At 45.4% G+C, this 18,274-nt stretch overlaps 1 protein-coding gene across 1 annotated transcript in view; it reads right to left on the reverse strand.

The window, feature by feature from the left end:
* The window catches only part of GATB (glutamyl-tRNA amidotransferase subunit B), a 219,163-nt gene that overhangs the window by 109,294 nt on the left and 91,595 nt on the right, over nucleotides 1–18,274 (reverse strand). Inside the window, exons 4-5 of the mRNA XM_077279319.1 lie at nucleotides 12,913–13,111; nucleotides 8,163–8,285 (exon numbers count right to left, since the gene is read on the reverse strand). Of these exons, the coding sequence (XP_077135434.1) occupies nucleotides 8,163–8,285; nucleotides 12,913–13,111 (322 nt within the window). The remainder of the gene's footprint in view (nucleotides 1–8,162; nucleotides 8,286–12,912; nucleotides 13,112–18,274) is intronic.

The raw sequence follows: 18,274 nt of genomic DNA on the forward strand, positions 1-18,274 counted from the left end.
GGAAGACTTGATTAAGTTTTTTATCCAGCCCAGGTGAGAAAGTGTATCCAAAGTGATACGTACACACACTGCGCAGGCTTGGGAAGAGGGGACCTTGATCAGGAGATCGTCCAAGTATGGCAAAACCACCATGCCCCGAGAGTGCAAAATGGACATGACGGCCGCCATGACCTTCATGAACACTCTGGGGGCGGTGGAGAGGCCGAAGGGTAAGGCTGTGAACTGGAAATGTTCCTCGCGGACGGCGAAGCGCAGGAACTGCTGATGAGGGAGGAAAAAAAAAATAAATCGGGATATGAAGGTATGTATCCCAGATGTCGATGGTTGCTAGGAACTCCCCCCTTTTCCATCGAGGTGATGACAGAACGGACAGACTCCATTTTGAAGTGCAGGACCTTGACACCCGTTCGGGAGTTTTAGGTCCAGGATGGGCCACACCGTTCCGTCCTTCTTCGGGACCACGATTAAGTTCGAGTAGAACCCCTTGAACCTCTCGTTTTCTGGGACCGGAATAATGACCCCATCTTGGCGAAGCGAATCGATGGCTCTGTAAAACGACGTGCCCACGCCTCTGTTTTTTTTTTTTTTTTTTTTGGGGGGGGGGGGCAAGAGGGGAAAAACCATGCCGGAGGGTGGGAAGAAAATTCTATTTTGTATCCGAAAGACACCCGGTCCCTGACCCATTCGTTGTGAACGATAGAGCCAGGTATGACGAAACAGGAGTAGGCGACCCCCTAACTCTGCTGGTGTCGACCGGATAAAGCCACAAGACATTTAGCTGAGAATCTATGGGACCTGGTTCCCTTAGATCTGGACTGCTTGGGTCAGCTTCTCCATGACTGGTTGGTCTTATGCAAATCCTGCGGACCTCTGTCCCAACGAGGGGAGTGCCCCGATCCGGAAGAGGTGGTTGAAGTGGAGCAACCGGGATTGCGAAATGACCGGAAACTTGTCTGTTGCAGACAGCAAAAGAGTCGCCTAATCTTCTGCTGGGGGAGGAATTTACTCTTCCCTCCTGTCCGAATAAACGACCACTCTAGTAAGGCAGAGAGGTTAGGGACTTTTTGGATGCAGAGTTTGCTTGCCATTCCCTGAGCCACAGTGGCCGCCTAATAGTGACAGCGTTTGAGGCCGCAAGTGCAGCGCAGTTTGCAGCGTCCAGGGAAGCGTGTACCAAATAGTACCCGGGCAATGAGGTCTGATTAGCCAGATCAGCTGCCTCCGGGGAAAGATCACTGCCCTGCATGGTCCTGCTCAGGGTATCTGCCAAAGAGACCATAGCTTTTGCTACCCATGCTGCGGCAAAAGAGGGAGAGAGTGCCGAATCCGAGGCTTCAAAAACCGAACGGGCAATGTTCTCTATATGATGGTTCATGGGGTCTTTAATCGAGGCTCCATCTGGTAAGGATAGGAGGGTTTTGGAGGCCAGGCGAGATACTGGTGGATCAACCGGAGAGGACTTCGCCCATTCCTTCCACAAATCCAATGAAAAAGGATCTCTCACCTCAAGAGGTTTCTGACCTGTGAAGTGTTTTTCCGGCCGCTCTCTATGCCGCCGATCTATGTCCTGAAACTCAGGATGGTTGGCGAACATCCTATGAGGGCGTTTGGTCCTCTTGAAGGACACCGTGTGATCTGGGGCAGATATAGACTCCTCGTCAACCTTCAAAGTGTGGTTGACAGCCTCAATGAGACTATCCACCGTCGCCTGATAATCCAGCGAATCCAGGTCGAGGGGCCCATCAGACTCGTACTCAGAGTTCTGGTCGCTGCGAACCCCTGGTGAGGGGGAGCGAGAAACGGAGCTCACGGATGCCGAGGTGCGAGAGGGCCCGGGAGACGTGCTATGGGTCTGTTTTGTAGATGCCTGTGTATCTTTTGACTAAGAAAGGCCCTTTGCAGGCCGACGGTTCCTGTGTGGTGGAGGAACGCTCTAAGACAGGCAGACAAATGCTCCAACCCGAGGAGGCATCTCGGAGGGACTCAATCGCTTTAGTTCGTGAAGCCATGGACTGCGAGAGTGTCGTAGCACACTCATGGGGACTAGGTACACTGGGGTCGGTAGCGGTGGAGGGCTCCTGAGCACATTTGGAATCACAGGCTTTGCAGAGTGGTGTACTCAGTCCACGTGGCAAAGAAGTCTGGCAGGTGGTACATGAGGTGAAAAACGCTGTGTGTGTTTTGTTAACCCTCTTGGATGTCTTGGAGAGTGACATGGTGAATGCCAATATGTCCCCGAGTCTGCTAATATGCTCCAATAGGGAGGATCGTGGCTAATAACCCCAGTGAAATACTGCAGAGAATGGCCAATGGGTGTATCGCAGCTCAGATCTTATCCATTTCCTGTGGCCCCGTGAGACGGTCCTCCGGGTGCCCTGTGCTCCTCTGAGCAGGCCACTCAAGATGAAAGCCAGATGAAGATGTCCGCCGGGAGCTGCAGGAGTGAGAATGCAGCCCAGGGAAGAATCACCGTGTGCCATGGAAACTACACGCACGTGTGGCCGCCGGGATTAGCAGAAAGCAGTCTCGCTCTGAGTGAGAAGCGCCAAGAGCGTGGGCGGAGCCGCCTCTCGAAGCAATCCAGTGGGCGGAGCTTCTGGGTTGCGGCTTAGGATAGGCCGAAGCTGGGGACTGAATTTTTTGGCGCCGGCCAAAACGTGCCCGGGGGAGAGGAATTGCCCTGGGGGGATAGCGGGAAGCGCGACCAGAGTCCTACTGCTGACCAACCCACGATGCCGCCGGAGAAGATGAAGCGCAGAGTCCATTCCTTCCACCTGGAGTGCTCTGCATAGAGGTTAGCTGCTGCAGCACGAACGGTGCAGGAACCTTCTATCCACCTTCCCTTTGTCATGAAGTTGGAGAGGGACCGTCCGCCTCCTTCCATCGCCACTATCAGTGGTGATGCAGTGGGGGCTGCACGGACACCTTAAGTGCCTCTGTACATCCTAGGGGTTATTTCCTCCAGGATGGGACAGGGCTGTTGGTCTGGCTGTAATAAGCCTGGCTGCAGAAGGGGGTACATGGAGGCGACACTCCATGTTCCCGTCTGTTGTTGGTGTGGTTGGTGTGGGGAGAGCGGTGCCCTGAAGGGACATGTCGCCGCTAAAAGAAAACTCAGGCATATCTTTCAACGGTGCAGGATGGGGTACGTGGAAGAGACACTCCACGTTCCCGCCTGTTGTTGGTTTGGGGAGATCGGAACAATGAAGGGAACCATCGCCCTCTGTAATCCTTGAAAACGATTAATAAAAGTAAAAAATGAAAATAAAAAATAATAAGATTGTGGTCTGAAGATCAAACCCATGTGCCTCCTACAGACATTAAGCATGAACTGGTTCGGCTGGAGCCAGTGTGTGGGTGTATACTACAGAGGAGGAGCTAATCTTTTTGTTTACACTTAGAGTCAGCCTCCTAGTGGCAGCAGCATAACACCCAAGGTCCTGTGTCCCCCAATGAGATGAAGGAGAAAGACGGACACCGCTGGATCAGAGATTAGACGGCGTCCACAGTGCCTCCATCTGCATCATTACAGGGAATCTTCCGCCGGGGTTCTGTCTGAATAACGTATTTCAGAGAATTAGACAGAAACCCCGGTGTAAGAGCTTAGCGCAGAGCGCAGGATAAATGTGCGCCAAGCCTTACTGCGCTCTTCGGGAGGCAGAATGAAAAAAATCAACAGCACGTGAAGGATTGGTTTTATTTATTTTTCATGCAGTTTCTTGTGCGGTATAAGTAATTAGGCGACTTTATTCTTTGGGTCGGTGCGATTACAGGCAGCGATACCAGATTTATATCCTATATGCCGATGACACTCAGATCTACCTCTCTGGCCCAGATGTCACCTCTCTGCTCTCCAGAATCCCAGAGTGTCTATCAGACATATCCTCTTTCTCCTCTCGTTTCCTCAAGCTCAATGTGGACAAATCTGAACTAATTATGTTTCCTCCATCCATGAATTCATACTTTCCCCTGTCCCGGTAATCTGCAGCCTCAGAGTAACCCTTGATTCTGCCCTGTCCTTTAAACCGCACATCCAAGCTCTCGACACCTCCTGTCGCATCCAGCTCAAAAATATTTCCAGAATCTGCCCTTTCTGTAACCCTCACTATACCAAAATACTTGTGTATGCCCTAATTATCTCCCGCCTCGACTACTGCGACATCCTCCTCTGTGGCCTACCTTCTAACACTCTCGCACCCCTCCAGTCCGTCCTTAACTCTATTGCCTGACTAATTAATCTCTCTCCCCGCTACACTCCTGCTTTCCCTCTTTGCAAATCCCTTCACTGGCTCTTAATTTCCCAGCGTATCCAGTTTAAACTACTAACACTGACCTAAAAAGCCATCCATAATCTTTCTCCTTCGTATATTTCCGAACTAATCTCTCAATATCTTCCCTCACGTAATCTCCGGTCCTCCCAAGATCTCCTTCTCTCCTCCAAGCTTATTCGCTCCTCACCCTATCGCCTCCAAGACTTCTCTCGAATATCCCCCATCATCTGGAATTCTGTGCCCCAACACGTCCGGTTATCCACCACATTTGGATCCTTCAAACGGAACCTGAAAACCCATCTCTTCAAAGAAGCTTACAACCTGTAATGACTACACGGCCACCTCAACACCTTCGGAGCTACTGAAACCCCTGACCAACTTTCTCCCTCCCCACAATCCTGCAGAATGTAAGCCCGCAAGGGCAGGGTCCTCTTCCCTCTGTATCAGTCTGTCATTGTTAGTTTTGTTCACTAAGTGATATTTGTATTTTGATGTAACCCCATCTAATGCACAGCACCATGGAATTAATGGTGCTATATAAATAAATAATAATTATATCAGGTTTTTATATTTGGCAGCTGTCACACACAAAGTATTGGAAAACTAGTTTTTGCATCACCATGTTTTGAGAGCTATAATTTTTTCATATTTCAGCCGACAGTCATGCTATCGCTTGTTTTTTGTGGGGTTCGCTGTTTTTATTTTTTTATTGATACCATTTTTGTGCTCATGACATTTTTTGATCGCATTCTATTCCAATTTTTGGGAGACAGAATGAACAAAAACCAGCAATTCATGATTTTTTTTTTTTTAAATGCCATTCTGCGTGTGGTAAAATTGATAAGACAGCTTTGTTTATCGGGTCAGTACGATTATAGCGATACCACAGTTATATCTTTTTTATGTTTTGACGCTTTTACACAATAAAACTATTTTATAGAAAAAAAATAGTTATTTTTGCATCGCTTTATTCTGAGAGCTATAACTTTTTTTATTTTTCTGCTGATAGAGCTGTATGGAGGCTTGTTTTTTTTGCGGGACAAGATGACATTTTCAGCAGTACCATTTTTATTTACATCTGTCTTTTTGATCGCGTTTAATTGCACTTTTTGTTCGGTGGTATGATAAAAAAACAAAACAAAAAGCAATGTGTCACAGATCCCTCTCCGTGGTGTCACTAATTCATCACGTACCTGCTCTCAGCACGTGACTTGGGGTTGTGACTGCAAGGGTTAAACTATCTCCCCACTCTCCGTCCAGCATTCAACCCCTGTCCTATGCTGTGATGGGTGCATAAATCACACACCGACCTAGGCCACACACCCGCTTATATACGCTGCCACCACTCATCGAATACACGGGCGATGAGTCCCGGACTATTACTAATACTGTCTACCACTCATAAGGGGTCACACAGTTTAAGGCTATGGATTCTTTAGAACATTGAAGGTTCAACTTGTTAAAGTTTTATGCTTTAATACAAAAAGGTTCAGTGCTTACAGTAAAAAAAAGGTCTAAAAATATGATAAAAAGACATACAACTATGCAAACAGTACAAAATAAACAGGAGAAAACTTACAGAAATAGCCAACTTGTAGTCTGCTTCTGCTCCCTGAGGGGGGGTGAATATGGAGTTGGTGGAAGACAACAGCTTCCCAGGCTGCCCTCACATGTGAACACGATTCTATGTATACAGGCCTAATTTATAGCTTTACTCTGGAGGTCAGATTTCTAGACCAGCCCCTCACGTTAATATTATAATTGCTTGTTTTTGATTGGACCGTGGGCGCTCCCCCAATGAATATATTATTTTCTCTGAGATTCCCTGTGTAAAAGTTCTCACAGATAGATGGTGTCAGGCTGAAATTGACATCTCTCTTCAAAGAGCTAGGAGGTGTCAAATATTTCCCTTTTTCTTTGTTCCCAGCATGACCCCCTGGCGAGAGTGGAGACAGTATCTGCCTTCTCAAGATATGTATGCTGTGACCTTTGTGAGGCCTGCAGTTTCAGGACAGATGTTCAACTACTGCTAGTTACACATATAACCATAGTCATATGTCACTACACACATATAGATATATACTTATTTTACCACACAATGCTTTAACGGTGATTATTGAAGGGGTTAACTAGTGGGATAATTTTATAGAGCGGGTCGTTATGGACGCGGCGATACCAAATGTGTGCACTTTTATTGTTTTTTTTATTTACATAAATAAATGAATTTATTGGACAAAAATTTATTTATTTTTTCTTTATTTTTACAAATTGTTATTTTTTTTTTTTGTTTAAACTTTTTTTTACATTGTCACTGATATGGCACTCTGCACTGCAGAGTTTCAGATCAGGATCTGACAGGCAGGGAAGGAGGCATGCTGGTGCCTGCACTAAGCAGGCGCTCACAAGCAATCTCCCTGCAGGACCCCGTGGCCATCTTGGAGACGGGGTCTCTGTGGAGACCATCAGTCCAAGGCGATCACATCGCAATGTCCTGATGGAAGGGCGCAGGGAGCCCCCTCCATGCGCGATGCTTCTCTATGCCGCTGTCACTACTGACAGCGGCATCAGAGGGGTTAAATGCCCATGATAGGTGCTAGCATCGATCGCAGACACAGCTGCGGGGTATCAGCTGTCATATACAGCTGACACCCGCACCCGATCGCTGCGGCACTCAGCGAGAGGCCGCGCAATCGGTGCATCGTACTAGTACTGCTGTTTGCGGGAACGCAATACCCGCAGAGCAGTACTAGTATGGCACATGTCAGGAAGGGGTTAATAGGATTCATGTGCCGACTCATCACTGTAGTATGATTATTTCTTATAATAAATCCACCTATAAGAGACGATTTACCCTGTCGCGACGCTTTTCACCTTCCTGAACAAGCCAATTTATGAGGTAATAACTCCGTGATACAATTTTTTTGTGATATATTGTACTTCAAGTTACTGGTAAATTTAGATCAACATTTTGTGCATTTATTTGTGAAAATATCAAAGCAAAAACACTATGGAATCCTTATGCAAGCTAATTCAATGGCAATCCTGAACTGTTGTGCACATGATCAATACATTTCTCCAAGTATTTGCAGTGCATTTTTTCTGCAGCATGTCTATTCTTTGTGCGAGTTTTTCAGCCAGTGACTTCAATTGAATCAGTCAAATCCGAAACAAAAATGCAGGTATAAATATGTTTGTAGATTTGTTGGTTTCCTATGGTGTTTCCCACGCTGTTTCCAGCGCGGTGGTTCTTATCAGCGTTAACGCTACTTTAGGTAAGACCATCGGTCAGAGCGCTGCGGGGTCACGCTGTCAGATGTCAGCGTAACCCGGCAGCTGCGACTGTGACCCGCAGCTGTGACCTATGGTAAAACACTTATCGCAGGTCAGCAGGTGTGGGCTGATGAGACTACTCCTCCCATCAGTCTACGTCTGCAGTCACTGATAACAGGAGCCGCTGATGGGAGACGTAGTCTCTTGTCAACCGGCGCCTGTACTCACACTTTAAAAAAAAAGTGAATGAACTGGGAAGCAGTTGTAATGCAGAACTCAGCCAGCCATTATCACCAGCTTTGAATATCTTGTAGACAGCTGTGTCCTTAGTCACCGGAACCTCGCCGTAGTCAACCCGCTTTTGTGCATGTTTACAAAGATGGGAAACCTACAGCAATTCTAAAGTGACTTTATATCTCTCATTACAGTGAATGGTTTTGTTGGGGGCTTTATCTGAATCCTGTTTTTTGGGGAGTTAGGCAGAAACCCTAATGTAACTGCTCAGTGAAGAGCACAAGATAAATATGAACCAAGCCTTGAAGCTGTGAAGGGGTTAAACCTGGAAATAACTTTCTTTACTGCAAAATTCACAAAAAGAAACACAATAAGACAACTGTTTACCTGACATGTTTGCATGACTTGTTCCAAGAGCCTGCAAAATGAGTTGAAGTTCCCGCACAGCTGCTGCAGCTTCTTCTCCGCAGGTCATGTCAGGCTCCATTACAATTTCCATAAGTCCAATTCCTGCTAGCAGAAACACAAGCTTTAGAAATGTTTGCTGTTTACCTGGAGAAAATCAGTGTCCTCCCTTGTCACAGACTATTCTACTAAGTTTTAAGCTACACTTTATCATCTCTATGAAAGGCATTTTCCAGTAATCTTACAAAATCTAAGGACTCAACCCTTCCTACACTATGAGCAAAAACCAGGTATCCACTTTATTAAGGAGCCATCACATTGGATATAAAACATGTTTGCCATTACTACTGTCAGCAAAACTGCAGATAATCCAAGTTCCCCAGTCTTCACTCTAGGAGAAGCTCATAAATCATGCAAACCTGTAATTTTCCTAAGAGGAGGTGATGAGAAAAGAATTCTGCAAATCAGCATCATACAGAATTAGTAAGGCTAGTTTCACATTTGCGTTTAAAAACGCGTTTAAAACGCAGGTGGTGAAAAAAACGCATGTAAACGCGTGCAAACGCTGCGTTTTTTAGACGCATGAGTTTTCGCATGCGGTAAAAAAAACGCGGCGTTTTGACGCGTTTACATGCGTTTTTTCCTGCGTTTGCGTTTTTGAAACGCATGCTGAGAAGTGTGTGACAGCTGCCAATCATCAAAATCAACAAGAAAACCCACTATAAATAGAAATAGCTAGGGTTAGGGTTAGGATCCCTAGGGTTAAGGGTAGGGTTAGGGTTGAGCGACTTTTCCTATTTTTGAGGTCGAGTCGGGTTTCGCGAAACCCAACTTTCTCAAAAGTCGAGTCGACTGAAATCGGCCGATCTTCTTGAAAAGTCGGGGTCGGGGGATCGGCCGAAACACGAAACCCAATGCAAGTCAATGGGAAATCTATATATTTTTATGTTTACTTCAGCGCGATATAGCAGAAAAGCCGGTAATTCAATTGCCTGCTTTTCATTTCTCCTGCCTAAACCCGACATGATATGAGACATGGTTTACATACAGTAAACCATGTCATATCCCCCCTTTTTTGCATATTCCACACTACTAATGTTAGTAGTGTGTATGTGCAAAATTTTGGCGCTGTAGCTATTAAATTTAAGGGTTAAATCGTGGAAAAAATTGGCGTGGGCTCCCGCGCAATTTTCTCCGCCAGAGTGGTGAAGCCAGTGACTGAGGGCAGATATTAATAGCCTACAGAGGGTCCATGGTTATTGGCCCCCCCTGGCTAAAAACATCTGCCCCCAGCCACCCCAGAAAAGGCACATCTGGAAGATGCGCCTATTCTGGCACTTGGCCACTCTCTTCCCACTCCCGTGTAGCGGTGGGATATGGGGTAATGAAGGGTTAATGTCACCTTGCTATTGTAAGGTGACATTAAGCCAGATTAATAATGGAGAGGCGTCAATTATGACACCTATCCATTATTAATCCAATTGTATGAAATGGTTAAAAAAAACACACACATAATATTGCAAAGTATTTTAATGAAATAAACACACAGGTTGTTATAATATTTCATTGCTCTCTCAATCCACCTGAAGACCCTCGTTCTGTAACAAATTAAAAATAATAAACCAACAATATACATACCTTCCGTAGATCTGTAACGTCCCACGATGTAAATCCATCTGAAGGGGTTACAATATTTTACAGGCAGGAGCTCTGCTATAATGCAGCTGTGCTCGTGCCTGTAAAACCCCGGGTAATGAAGGTAATGTAGGTCAATGACCTGTAGTTACCTTCATTCGCGGTGATGCGCCCCCTGCTGGATGTCCCTCGAAAGTGGGAAAATATTCAGAAAAGTTACCAGGCTCGAGGTCATATGAGGACATCCAACAGGGGGCGCATCACCGCGAATGAAGGTAACTACAGGTCATTGACCTACATTACCTTCATTCGCGGTGATGCGCCCTCTGCTGGATGTTCTCATATGACCTCGAGCCTGGTAACTTTTCTGAATATTTTCCCACGTTCAAGGGACATCCAGCAGGGGGCGCATCACCGCGAATGAAGGTAACTACAGGTCATTGACCTACATTACCTTCATAAACCGGGGTTTGACAGGCACGAGCACAGCTGCATTAGCAGAGCTCCTGCCTGTAAAATATTTTAACCCCTTCAGATGGATTTACATCGTGGGACGTGACAGATCATCGGAAGGTATGTATATTGTTGGTTTATTATTTTTCCTTTGTTACAGAGTGAGGGTCTTCAGGTGGATTGAGAGAAAAATAAAATATTAAAACAACCTGTGTGTTTATTTCATTAAAATACTTTGCAATATTGTGTGTGTTTTTTTTAACCATTTCATACAATTGGATTAATAATGGATATGTGTCATAATTGACGCCTCTCCATTATTAATCTGGCTTAATGTCACCTTACAATAGCAAGGTGACATTAACCCTTCATTACCCCATATCCCACCGCTACACGGGAGTGGGAAGAGAGTGGCCAAGTGCCAGAATAGGCGCATCTTCCAGATGTGCCTGTTCTGGGGTGGCTGGAGGCAGATGTTTGTAGCCAGGGGGGGCCAATAACCACGGACCCTCTCTAGGTTATTAATATCTGCCCTCAGTCACTGGCTTTACCACTCTGGCGGAGAAAATTGCGCGGGAGCCCACGCCAATTTTTTCCACGATTTAACCCTTAAATTTAATAGCTACAGCGCCGAAATTTTGCACATACACACTACTACTAGTAGTGTGGAATATGCAAAAAAAAAGGGGGATATGACATGGTTTACTGTATGTAAACCATGTCTCATATGTTGGGTTTAGGCAGGAGAAATGAAAAGCAGGCAATTTAATTACCGGCTTTTCTGCTATATCGCGCTGAATTAAATATATAAATATATATATATATATATATATATATATATATATATATGTGTGTCTCAATGACGAACGAAACCCGACTTTGGAGCGAAGATCGCCGACCCGATCCCACAGTGAGATTGAGTCGGGTTTCACGAAACCAGACTTTGCCAAAAGTCGGCGACTTTTGAAATTGGCCGATCTGTTTCGCTCAACCCTAGTTAGGATCCCTAGGGTTAGGGGTAGGATCCCTAGGGTTAGGGGTAGGATTAGGATCCCTAGGGTTAGGGGTAGGGTTTCGATCCCTTTATCACCTTGACGGTGGGGGGTGGCTTATCAGTGTGTATTCTTGTTTTTTCTATGGAAACGCATGCGTTTAAAAACGCAACCAAACGCATGTGCTTAAAAACGCATGCGTTTACATAGACAGCAATACTTTTTTTGCGGCAAAAAAACGCATGCGTTTTTTTGCGGCAAAAAAAGCATGCTTTTTTGCGGCAAAAAAACGCCTCTAGAAATTACTACATGTTGCATTTCTGCAACAAAACGCAAGCATAGAAACGACGCATGTATCGTAAAACGCGGCAAAACGCATACAAAAAAACGCATGCGTTTTTAATGTTAAAAATAGGAAAAAAAACGCATGCTTTTTTTGCGCTAAAACGTAGCGGCAAAAAATGTAAATGTGAAACCAGCCTAAGGAGGCCATGCTGCCCGGCAGATTCTTCATACTCCAGGACACAAGGACACCCAAAAAACACAGCAGTCATATGATCCTAGAAATGGTGATCTCTCAGTTTGGATATAATGTGCCTAAACTGCATTTCATTGAAGGTCTCATTTTTCCACTTTCATAATTACAAAAACATGTTTTACCAGGTAGAGAAACAAGACATTTTGTTAGAATATTTAAGAACTACAATAATAAGACTAAAGTATGATTTTTCTTTTCTTGTAGTTTGTTAGCAGGAGCTATAGTCATCAATAATGAGAGAACAAAAAAAACCCCAAATCTTGCAGAAATCATTGGTTAATTTTTGGCTTCTCTTTTCCATTTTGGCTGGTAAACTCCTGTTGTATGCAGTTGCCTTATTGTCACAGTCATGAAAATTGGAAATAGCTCATCTCCCTGGGCACATTACCCAAAATAAGATCAAAAGAAAGGAAGATACTTTGAAAATACGGGAACTGCTGGGGTTCATTTTTTTTTATATTTGCTATGCTGATTGTTCTATAAAATGCATATAAGAAAACCATTAATATTATCAAAAAATGAAAAGAGGCAAACACCAAAACACATAACATAAATCTCCAGTCACTCCAGTAATGACATCAAGTGGTGTCTATTTGCACCCCTACAGTGATGACGAGTTACCATGGCACATTACTGCTGTAGATCATCTGCAATGAAGACTGGTGAAGAAGAGAATTTAAAGGGAAAATATGGGCATATTTGTTATTTAGGACCACGAGTGCCCAGAAACAAGGCCCACCCATTACCCCTCCCCCCCCCCAAAAAAAAAGAAAAAATGGCAAGCTCCTTATACCATTAACCATAATGACAAAGGGTTATATACATTTACTGATTTCCGATATTTGTAACTGTAGTCAATTGTTTTTAAGTTTTGTTCAGTGTCCTATACAGTCACACCGGTTCCCCATACGAGATGAGAAAAGATACGACTCTTCACAATAGTATAAATGCAGAGGAGTTAAATGAAAGTCTTTTTGCACATGGTCTTTGACAGTACTCTAAAACGAAAATAACATAGCAAAAATGTAGTGAGTAAAGCATCGCTGCAAGCAGTCAATGCAAAACATTTTGATTTCAAATGATAAATCCAGTTTACTGCAATGCACGTACATACCAGCTCTATTTAAGTCAATGAGTGTCTGGTGCATTGTATCATCATGGAGACTCTTCCCACTGTCCTGCTCCAGCTGAACCTGTTTGATCCTCACACACTTAGAGGCCATCTGATTCCACGATGTTCCTACTTGATAGCGATACGTAAGAATTCCATTTACTGCGACTGGAAGTCTCTGTTGAGTAATCTGATAACCAGCCTGCAAAGTATTACACAGCATGTTAGGGAAGTACATAGTGTATACTATTGTTATAACATATTGTCAAAAACATCATTGATACATTCAACTAATTCACTCCTGAGATCTTATGTGTGGAGTCTGAACTGAATATCGACAGCCTTGTTGATGCTGGTAGTCAACAACTGCCATCTTCTGCTCACAAATCCTTTCCAACATATGCAGTGTAAAGTTCCAATGCGTGGGGACATCACACATCAGTCGGTGAGCCGGAAGCTGCACACGCTGCTGAAGCACAGCAAGGGTGGCTGAAGTTGTAGCTGACTTTCTAAAATGGGCAGACGGCGTACTTTCACTAGCAGATCCGACAACTACGGGTAGCTTTTGAGAAAACGATGAACTACGAGGTTAAGCACATGGGCCAGGCAAGGTAAGTATGTGAGCTCACCTTGCCTCAGAGCTGCCACCAGGTTCTGGCCATTGTCACACACTACCATGCCTGGCTGTAAGTTCAGCGGTGTCATCCAAATATCTGACTGCTCTTTCAGCGGTGTCCACAACTCTTCAGCATTGTGCGGTTTGTCACCTAAGCAAATTAGCTTCAGCACAGCCTGTTGCCGCTTGGTTGAGGCAGTGCTTCCAGCTTCTGACTGATGTGTTCATTTCAGAGATGGAGGCTGAAGAGGAGGAGGTGCAGGAGCTGTAGACTTTGGGGGCAACCATGACTGATGCAGGGCCTGCAATACTAGGCGTGGGGAGGATGTGTTCCATCCCAAGGTCCGACTGGGTCCTTGCTTATACTATGTTAACCCAGTGTGTCAGTGAGATGTACAGTCCCTGACCCCAAACACTTGTCCACATGTCCGTGGTTAGGAGGACTTTCCCAGTAACAGCATTGTTGAGGGCACGAGTTATGTTGTGGGACACGTGCTAATGTAATGCCAGTACGGCACAAAGGGAGAAATAGTGGCGACTGGGGACCGAGTACCTTGAACGGCCGCCACAGTCTCAACGAGCCTAAAAGACAACATTTCGAGGGCAAGCAGACGAGAAATGTTAGAATTTAGTACTGTGGCCTATGGGGCATTGGCTTGGTATTTCCGCTTGCATTCCAATGACTGGGGTATAGACAACTGAATACTGGGGTATAGACCTTGACAGACTGAGCTGGGACAAGGACATGGACGGGCTTGATGATGGTGCTGGTTGACTGTGGGCAACAACAGGTGCAGAGCCCGAGGCATCTTCACAGGCACGGTGAACTGGGGATTGGATTCTACGCAAAACAGTGAAGCAGTGTTGTCACCTGCAGACAGTGTTCCTGAAGCCTGGGTTTCGGCCCAGAAAGTCGGGTGCTTTGCTGCCATGTGCCTGATCATGCTGGTGGTGGTCAGGCTGGTAGTTTTGCTACCCCTGCTGATGCGGGCATGGCAGGTGCTGCAAATGGCCTCTTTGGGGTTATCAGCAGTCTTTAAAAAATAACGAGACCTGGAAAGATCCAACAGTTGGAATGGCAACTTCCGTCATGTTGGTGTTACAGGGAACGGATGCACGCCTTCTATCTGCGGCCACCACACTGCTTCTTCCTGCCTGTTGGGGTGATATGCCTCCTTCCCCATGTGTGCTGCTGTCCTCGCACTGCATGTCCTCCTGCCAGGTTGGGACAGTCACCATGTCATCCATCACCTCGTCTTCCACATCCGCATCCTGCTCCTCCTCCTGACTTTCTGACAATTGAGTCTCATCATCGTCCACCTCTTTTGACACTTTTCCACCATCGCCTTCGTATGACTGACCGTGGCTGTTCAAATCTTTGTGCATCGCTACATGCTATCTCATCTGGCCCCACTTCAAGTTGACCGGCCGAGAGTCTGGAATCTTTAAAGGGAAAATGGAACAGCTATTTGGAGTGTCCAAGTGTTGGATCAGTTGTCTTAGGGCACTCGCATGGTGGGAGGAAGGAGGATCAGGGCGAGGGGAGGATCAGGGCGAGGAATATCCAGTCCACACTCATGGCTACTCAGACTTGACCGTGTGGAAGACATGGTGGTGATGGCTAACTGACTGGAAGCATTATCCGCTATCCAACCAACAACCGTTTCACACTGCTCTGGCTTCAATAGTGGTGTGCTGCGGTCCCCTAGAAACAGAGACAGGAAGGTCGAGCACGAAGATGTGGGTCTTTGTTGTGGCCCACTTTCAGCTTGGCCACGTTCTCGTTCTCTGCATACACCATCAGCATCACGTCCACTTCCCCGTCCCTTGCCTTGCCCAAATATTTCAAAAGCTCAATACAAATGGATTTTGTTTGAAGAAACATTATATGTAATCAGTATGCCTGAAAAGCAAGTATTTGGAGACCACAGGATACACCGAGCGTCTGACGGAGATAGCAGTTAACATATGTTTTTTTGTTTGTTTTTTTTTTTTACATTTTTTAAACAAAAAATTATGAGTAGACCAAAATTAGCAGACAAAACATACAATGTATGGCTGCAAAATGAATATTTGGACACCATAGATACACCAGGCGTCTGACGGAGATAACAGACTGTATAATTTCTTTTTTAGTTTTTTTTTTTTAGTTTTTAAAAACATTAAATACGGAGTAGACCAAGGTTAGCAGACAGAACAATGCAACATATGCCTGTAAAGCAAGGATTTGGACACCACAGATACACCAGGCGTCAGCCAGAGATAACAGACTGATCAAAATGTGGCCCTGATTTTTTGGGGCACACCAAAAATGTGTCAATAAGTTGGCTATGACAATAAAAAAAAAATTGGAGTACTAAAATTTTAAGATATTTAGGGCAATGATATGTGATGTGCGTGGCGTACTCACAGTGATAAATATAAGAACAGCAGCTAAATATTTTTGGGCCAGATACAGATCTTTGAGGCAGCAAAAGGTGTCCAAAAATGTTGTAAGACACTACAAAACGTGAGATAGTATTTTTGGGCACACTTACATCGTATGTCTGGGACCAAAAATTGTTTTTTACATTTTTAGATTTGCACGCTCTTGGATTGGAATGACCTGGCTGTAGTCTGCAGTGTGACCAAGCAAATAAAGGTAGAAAAAAGGAGGCTATGGATTACAGTATAATAAAAAGAGCAGGTATAAGCTGCAAAAAAAAAATAATTTGCCACGGATAACTGCTGCTAGGTATATATAAAAGAAGCAGCAGCAGAAGACCGTAATGGAGCTTTTTGACATATGAAGTAAGATCTATGTACTTACATACTGTGCCTGTAGGCCTTGCGCTGATGTGGATATGTGCACATAGACTCCCCTGCCTATCTAGTGCTGCAATATATGTACCGCCAAATTAGGCCTAAAAAGAACTGTTGGTTCATCAGGATTTGTGGACTGAACACTAGCAGACCCACACTAACTATTAAAAGAATGATTCTGACCCTATCTCAGCAGTAGCTCTCCCTACACTAGCTGACTCCGGAGCAGAATGCGGCGAGCAGGGCGGCGTCCGGTCTCTTATACCCCTAATGATGCTGTGCGGCCAGCCAATGACTACGAGACCACAACAAAGATGGCTGCGGTGTTACAGTGCCTTAGAGACAATCCCTGCATGTTGATTGGGTCTCTAAAGACCGCCAAAAATGCAGGGTGGAGACCCCAGTTCCCGCCGAGTAATCCTGGAAATGCTCGGTGCTCGCCGAGTACACCGAGTACAGTGATACTCGGGTGAGTAACGAGTAGTGGAGAGCACGTTCGCTCATCATTAGTCCTCAGCCCATATAGATACGTTATAGGTCAGTGTCTTTCCCTTTGATGCGGGCTTCGGCGCTGAGCCCGCATCTTTTCTGGCATATGACAGCTCAATTGATAACAGTGCCGTGGGAGGAATCACGATCCACCAGCGGCATTTAACATAATTGCGCCAGAAGCACGTCACAAACCCCACTCATCGGCACCCGTCACATGATCAGATCACAGGTAGAGATGAGCGAAATTGATCGGGTCAGGGCTTATTCGGCAAGCTATAGCGCTAACCCAATAAGCTGCAGATGGAACCCGACTTCCTGGATCGCTCTGGCTGATCAGCTCCACAGTTGCTTGTGCCATGGCTGTGTGACAGTCTCGACACATGCATGGAGATCCCAACAAACAGGCTCTCCATGCATGTGTCATGACTGTCACACAGCCATAACACATGCAGCCGCGGAGTCAAAACAGATGATCAGCCAGAGCGACCCAGGAAGCCGGGTTCCCTCTGCAGCTTATTCGGTAAGCGCTATAGCTTGCCGAATAAGCCTTGACACGATCAAATTCGCTCAACTCTAATCACGGGGCGCTGAAGGGTTGGCATGACAACCGTAGGTCTTTCATTGCGGATCTACACTGCTCAAAAAAATAAAGGGAACACTCAAATAACACATCCTAGATCCGAATGAATGTTAATATTCTTACTGAATACTTTTCTGTACAAAGTTGAATGTCCTGCAACAAAATCACACAAAAATCACCAATGGAAATCAAATTTATTAACCAATGGATGCCTGGATTTGGAACGATGCTCAAAATCAAAGTGGAAAATCAAATTACAGGCTGGTCCAACTTCAGTGGAAATGCCTCAAGACAAGGAAATGATGTTCAGTTGTGTGTGTGTTGCCTCCATGTGCCTGTATGACCTCCCTACAACACCTGGGCATGCTCACCTGGGCTGAGGTAGCGGTCCTGCTGTTGAGTTGTTGCCCTCCTACGGCCCCCTCCACCTCTCCTGGTGTACTGGCCTGTCTCCTGGTAGTGCCTCCAGCCTCTGGACACAACGCTGACACACACAGCAAACCTTCTTGACACAGCTCCCATAGATGTGCCATCCTGGAAAAGCTGCACTACTTGATTCACTTCTGTGGGTTGTAGAGTCCGTCTCATGCTACCACAAAAGCACAACCAACATTCAAAAGTGACCAAAACATCATCCAGAAAGCATTGGTACTGCGATGCGGTCTGTGGTCCCCACCTGCAGAACCACTCCTTTATAGGGGGTATCTTGATAATTGCCAATAATTTCCACCTGTTGTCTATTCCATTTGCACAACAGCATGTGAAATTGATTGTCAAACAGTGTTGCTTCCTAAATGGACAGTTTGATTTCACAGAAGTTAGATTTACTTGGGAGTTATATTCTGTTGTTTAAGTGTTCCCTTTATTTTTTTGAG

Source organism: Ranitomeya variabilis, chromosome 1 (genome assembly GCF_051348905.1).
Source record: "Ranitomeya variabilis isolate aRanVar5 chromosome 1, aRanVar5.hap1, whole genome shotgun sequence".
NCBI classification, from domain to species: Eukaryota; Metazoa; Chordata; class Amphibia; order Anura; family Dendrobatidae; genus Ranitomeya; species Ranitomeya variabilis.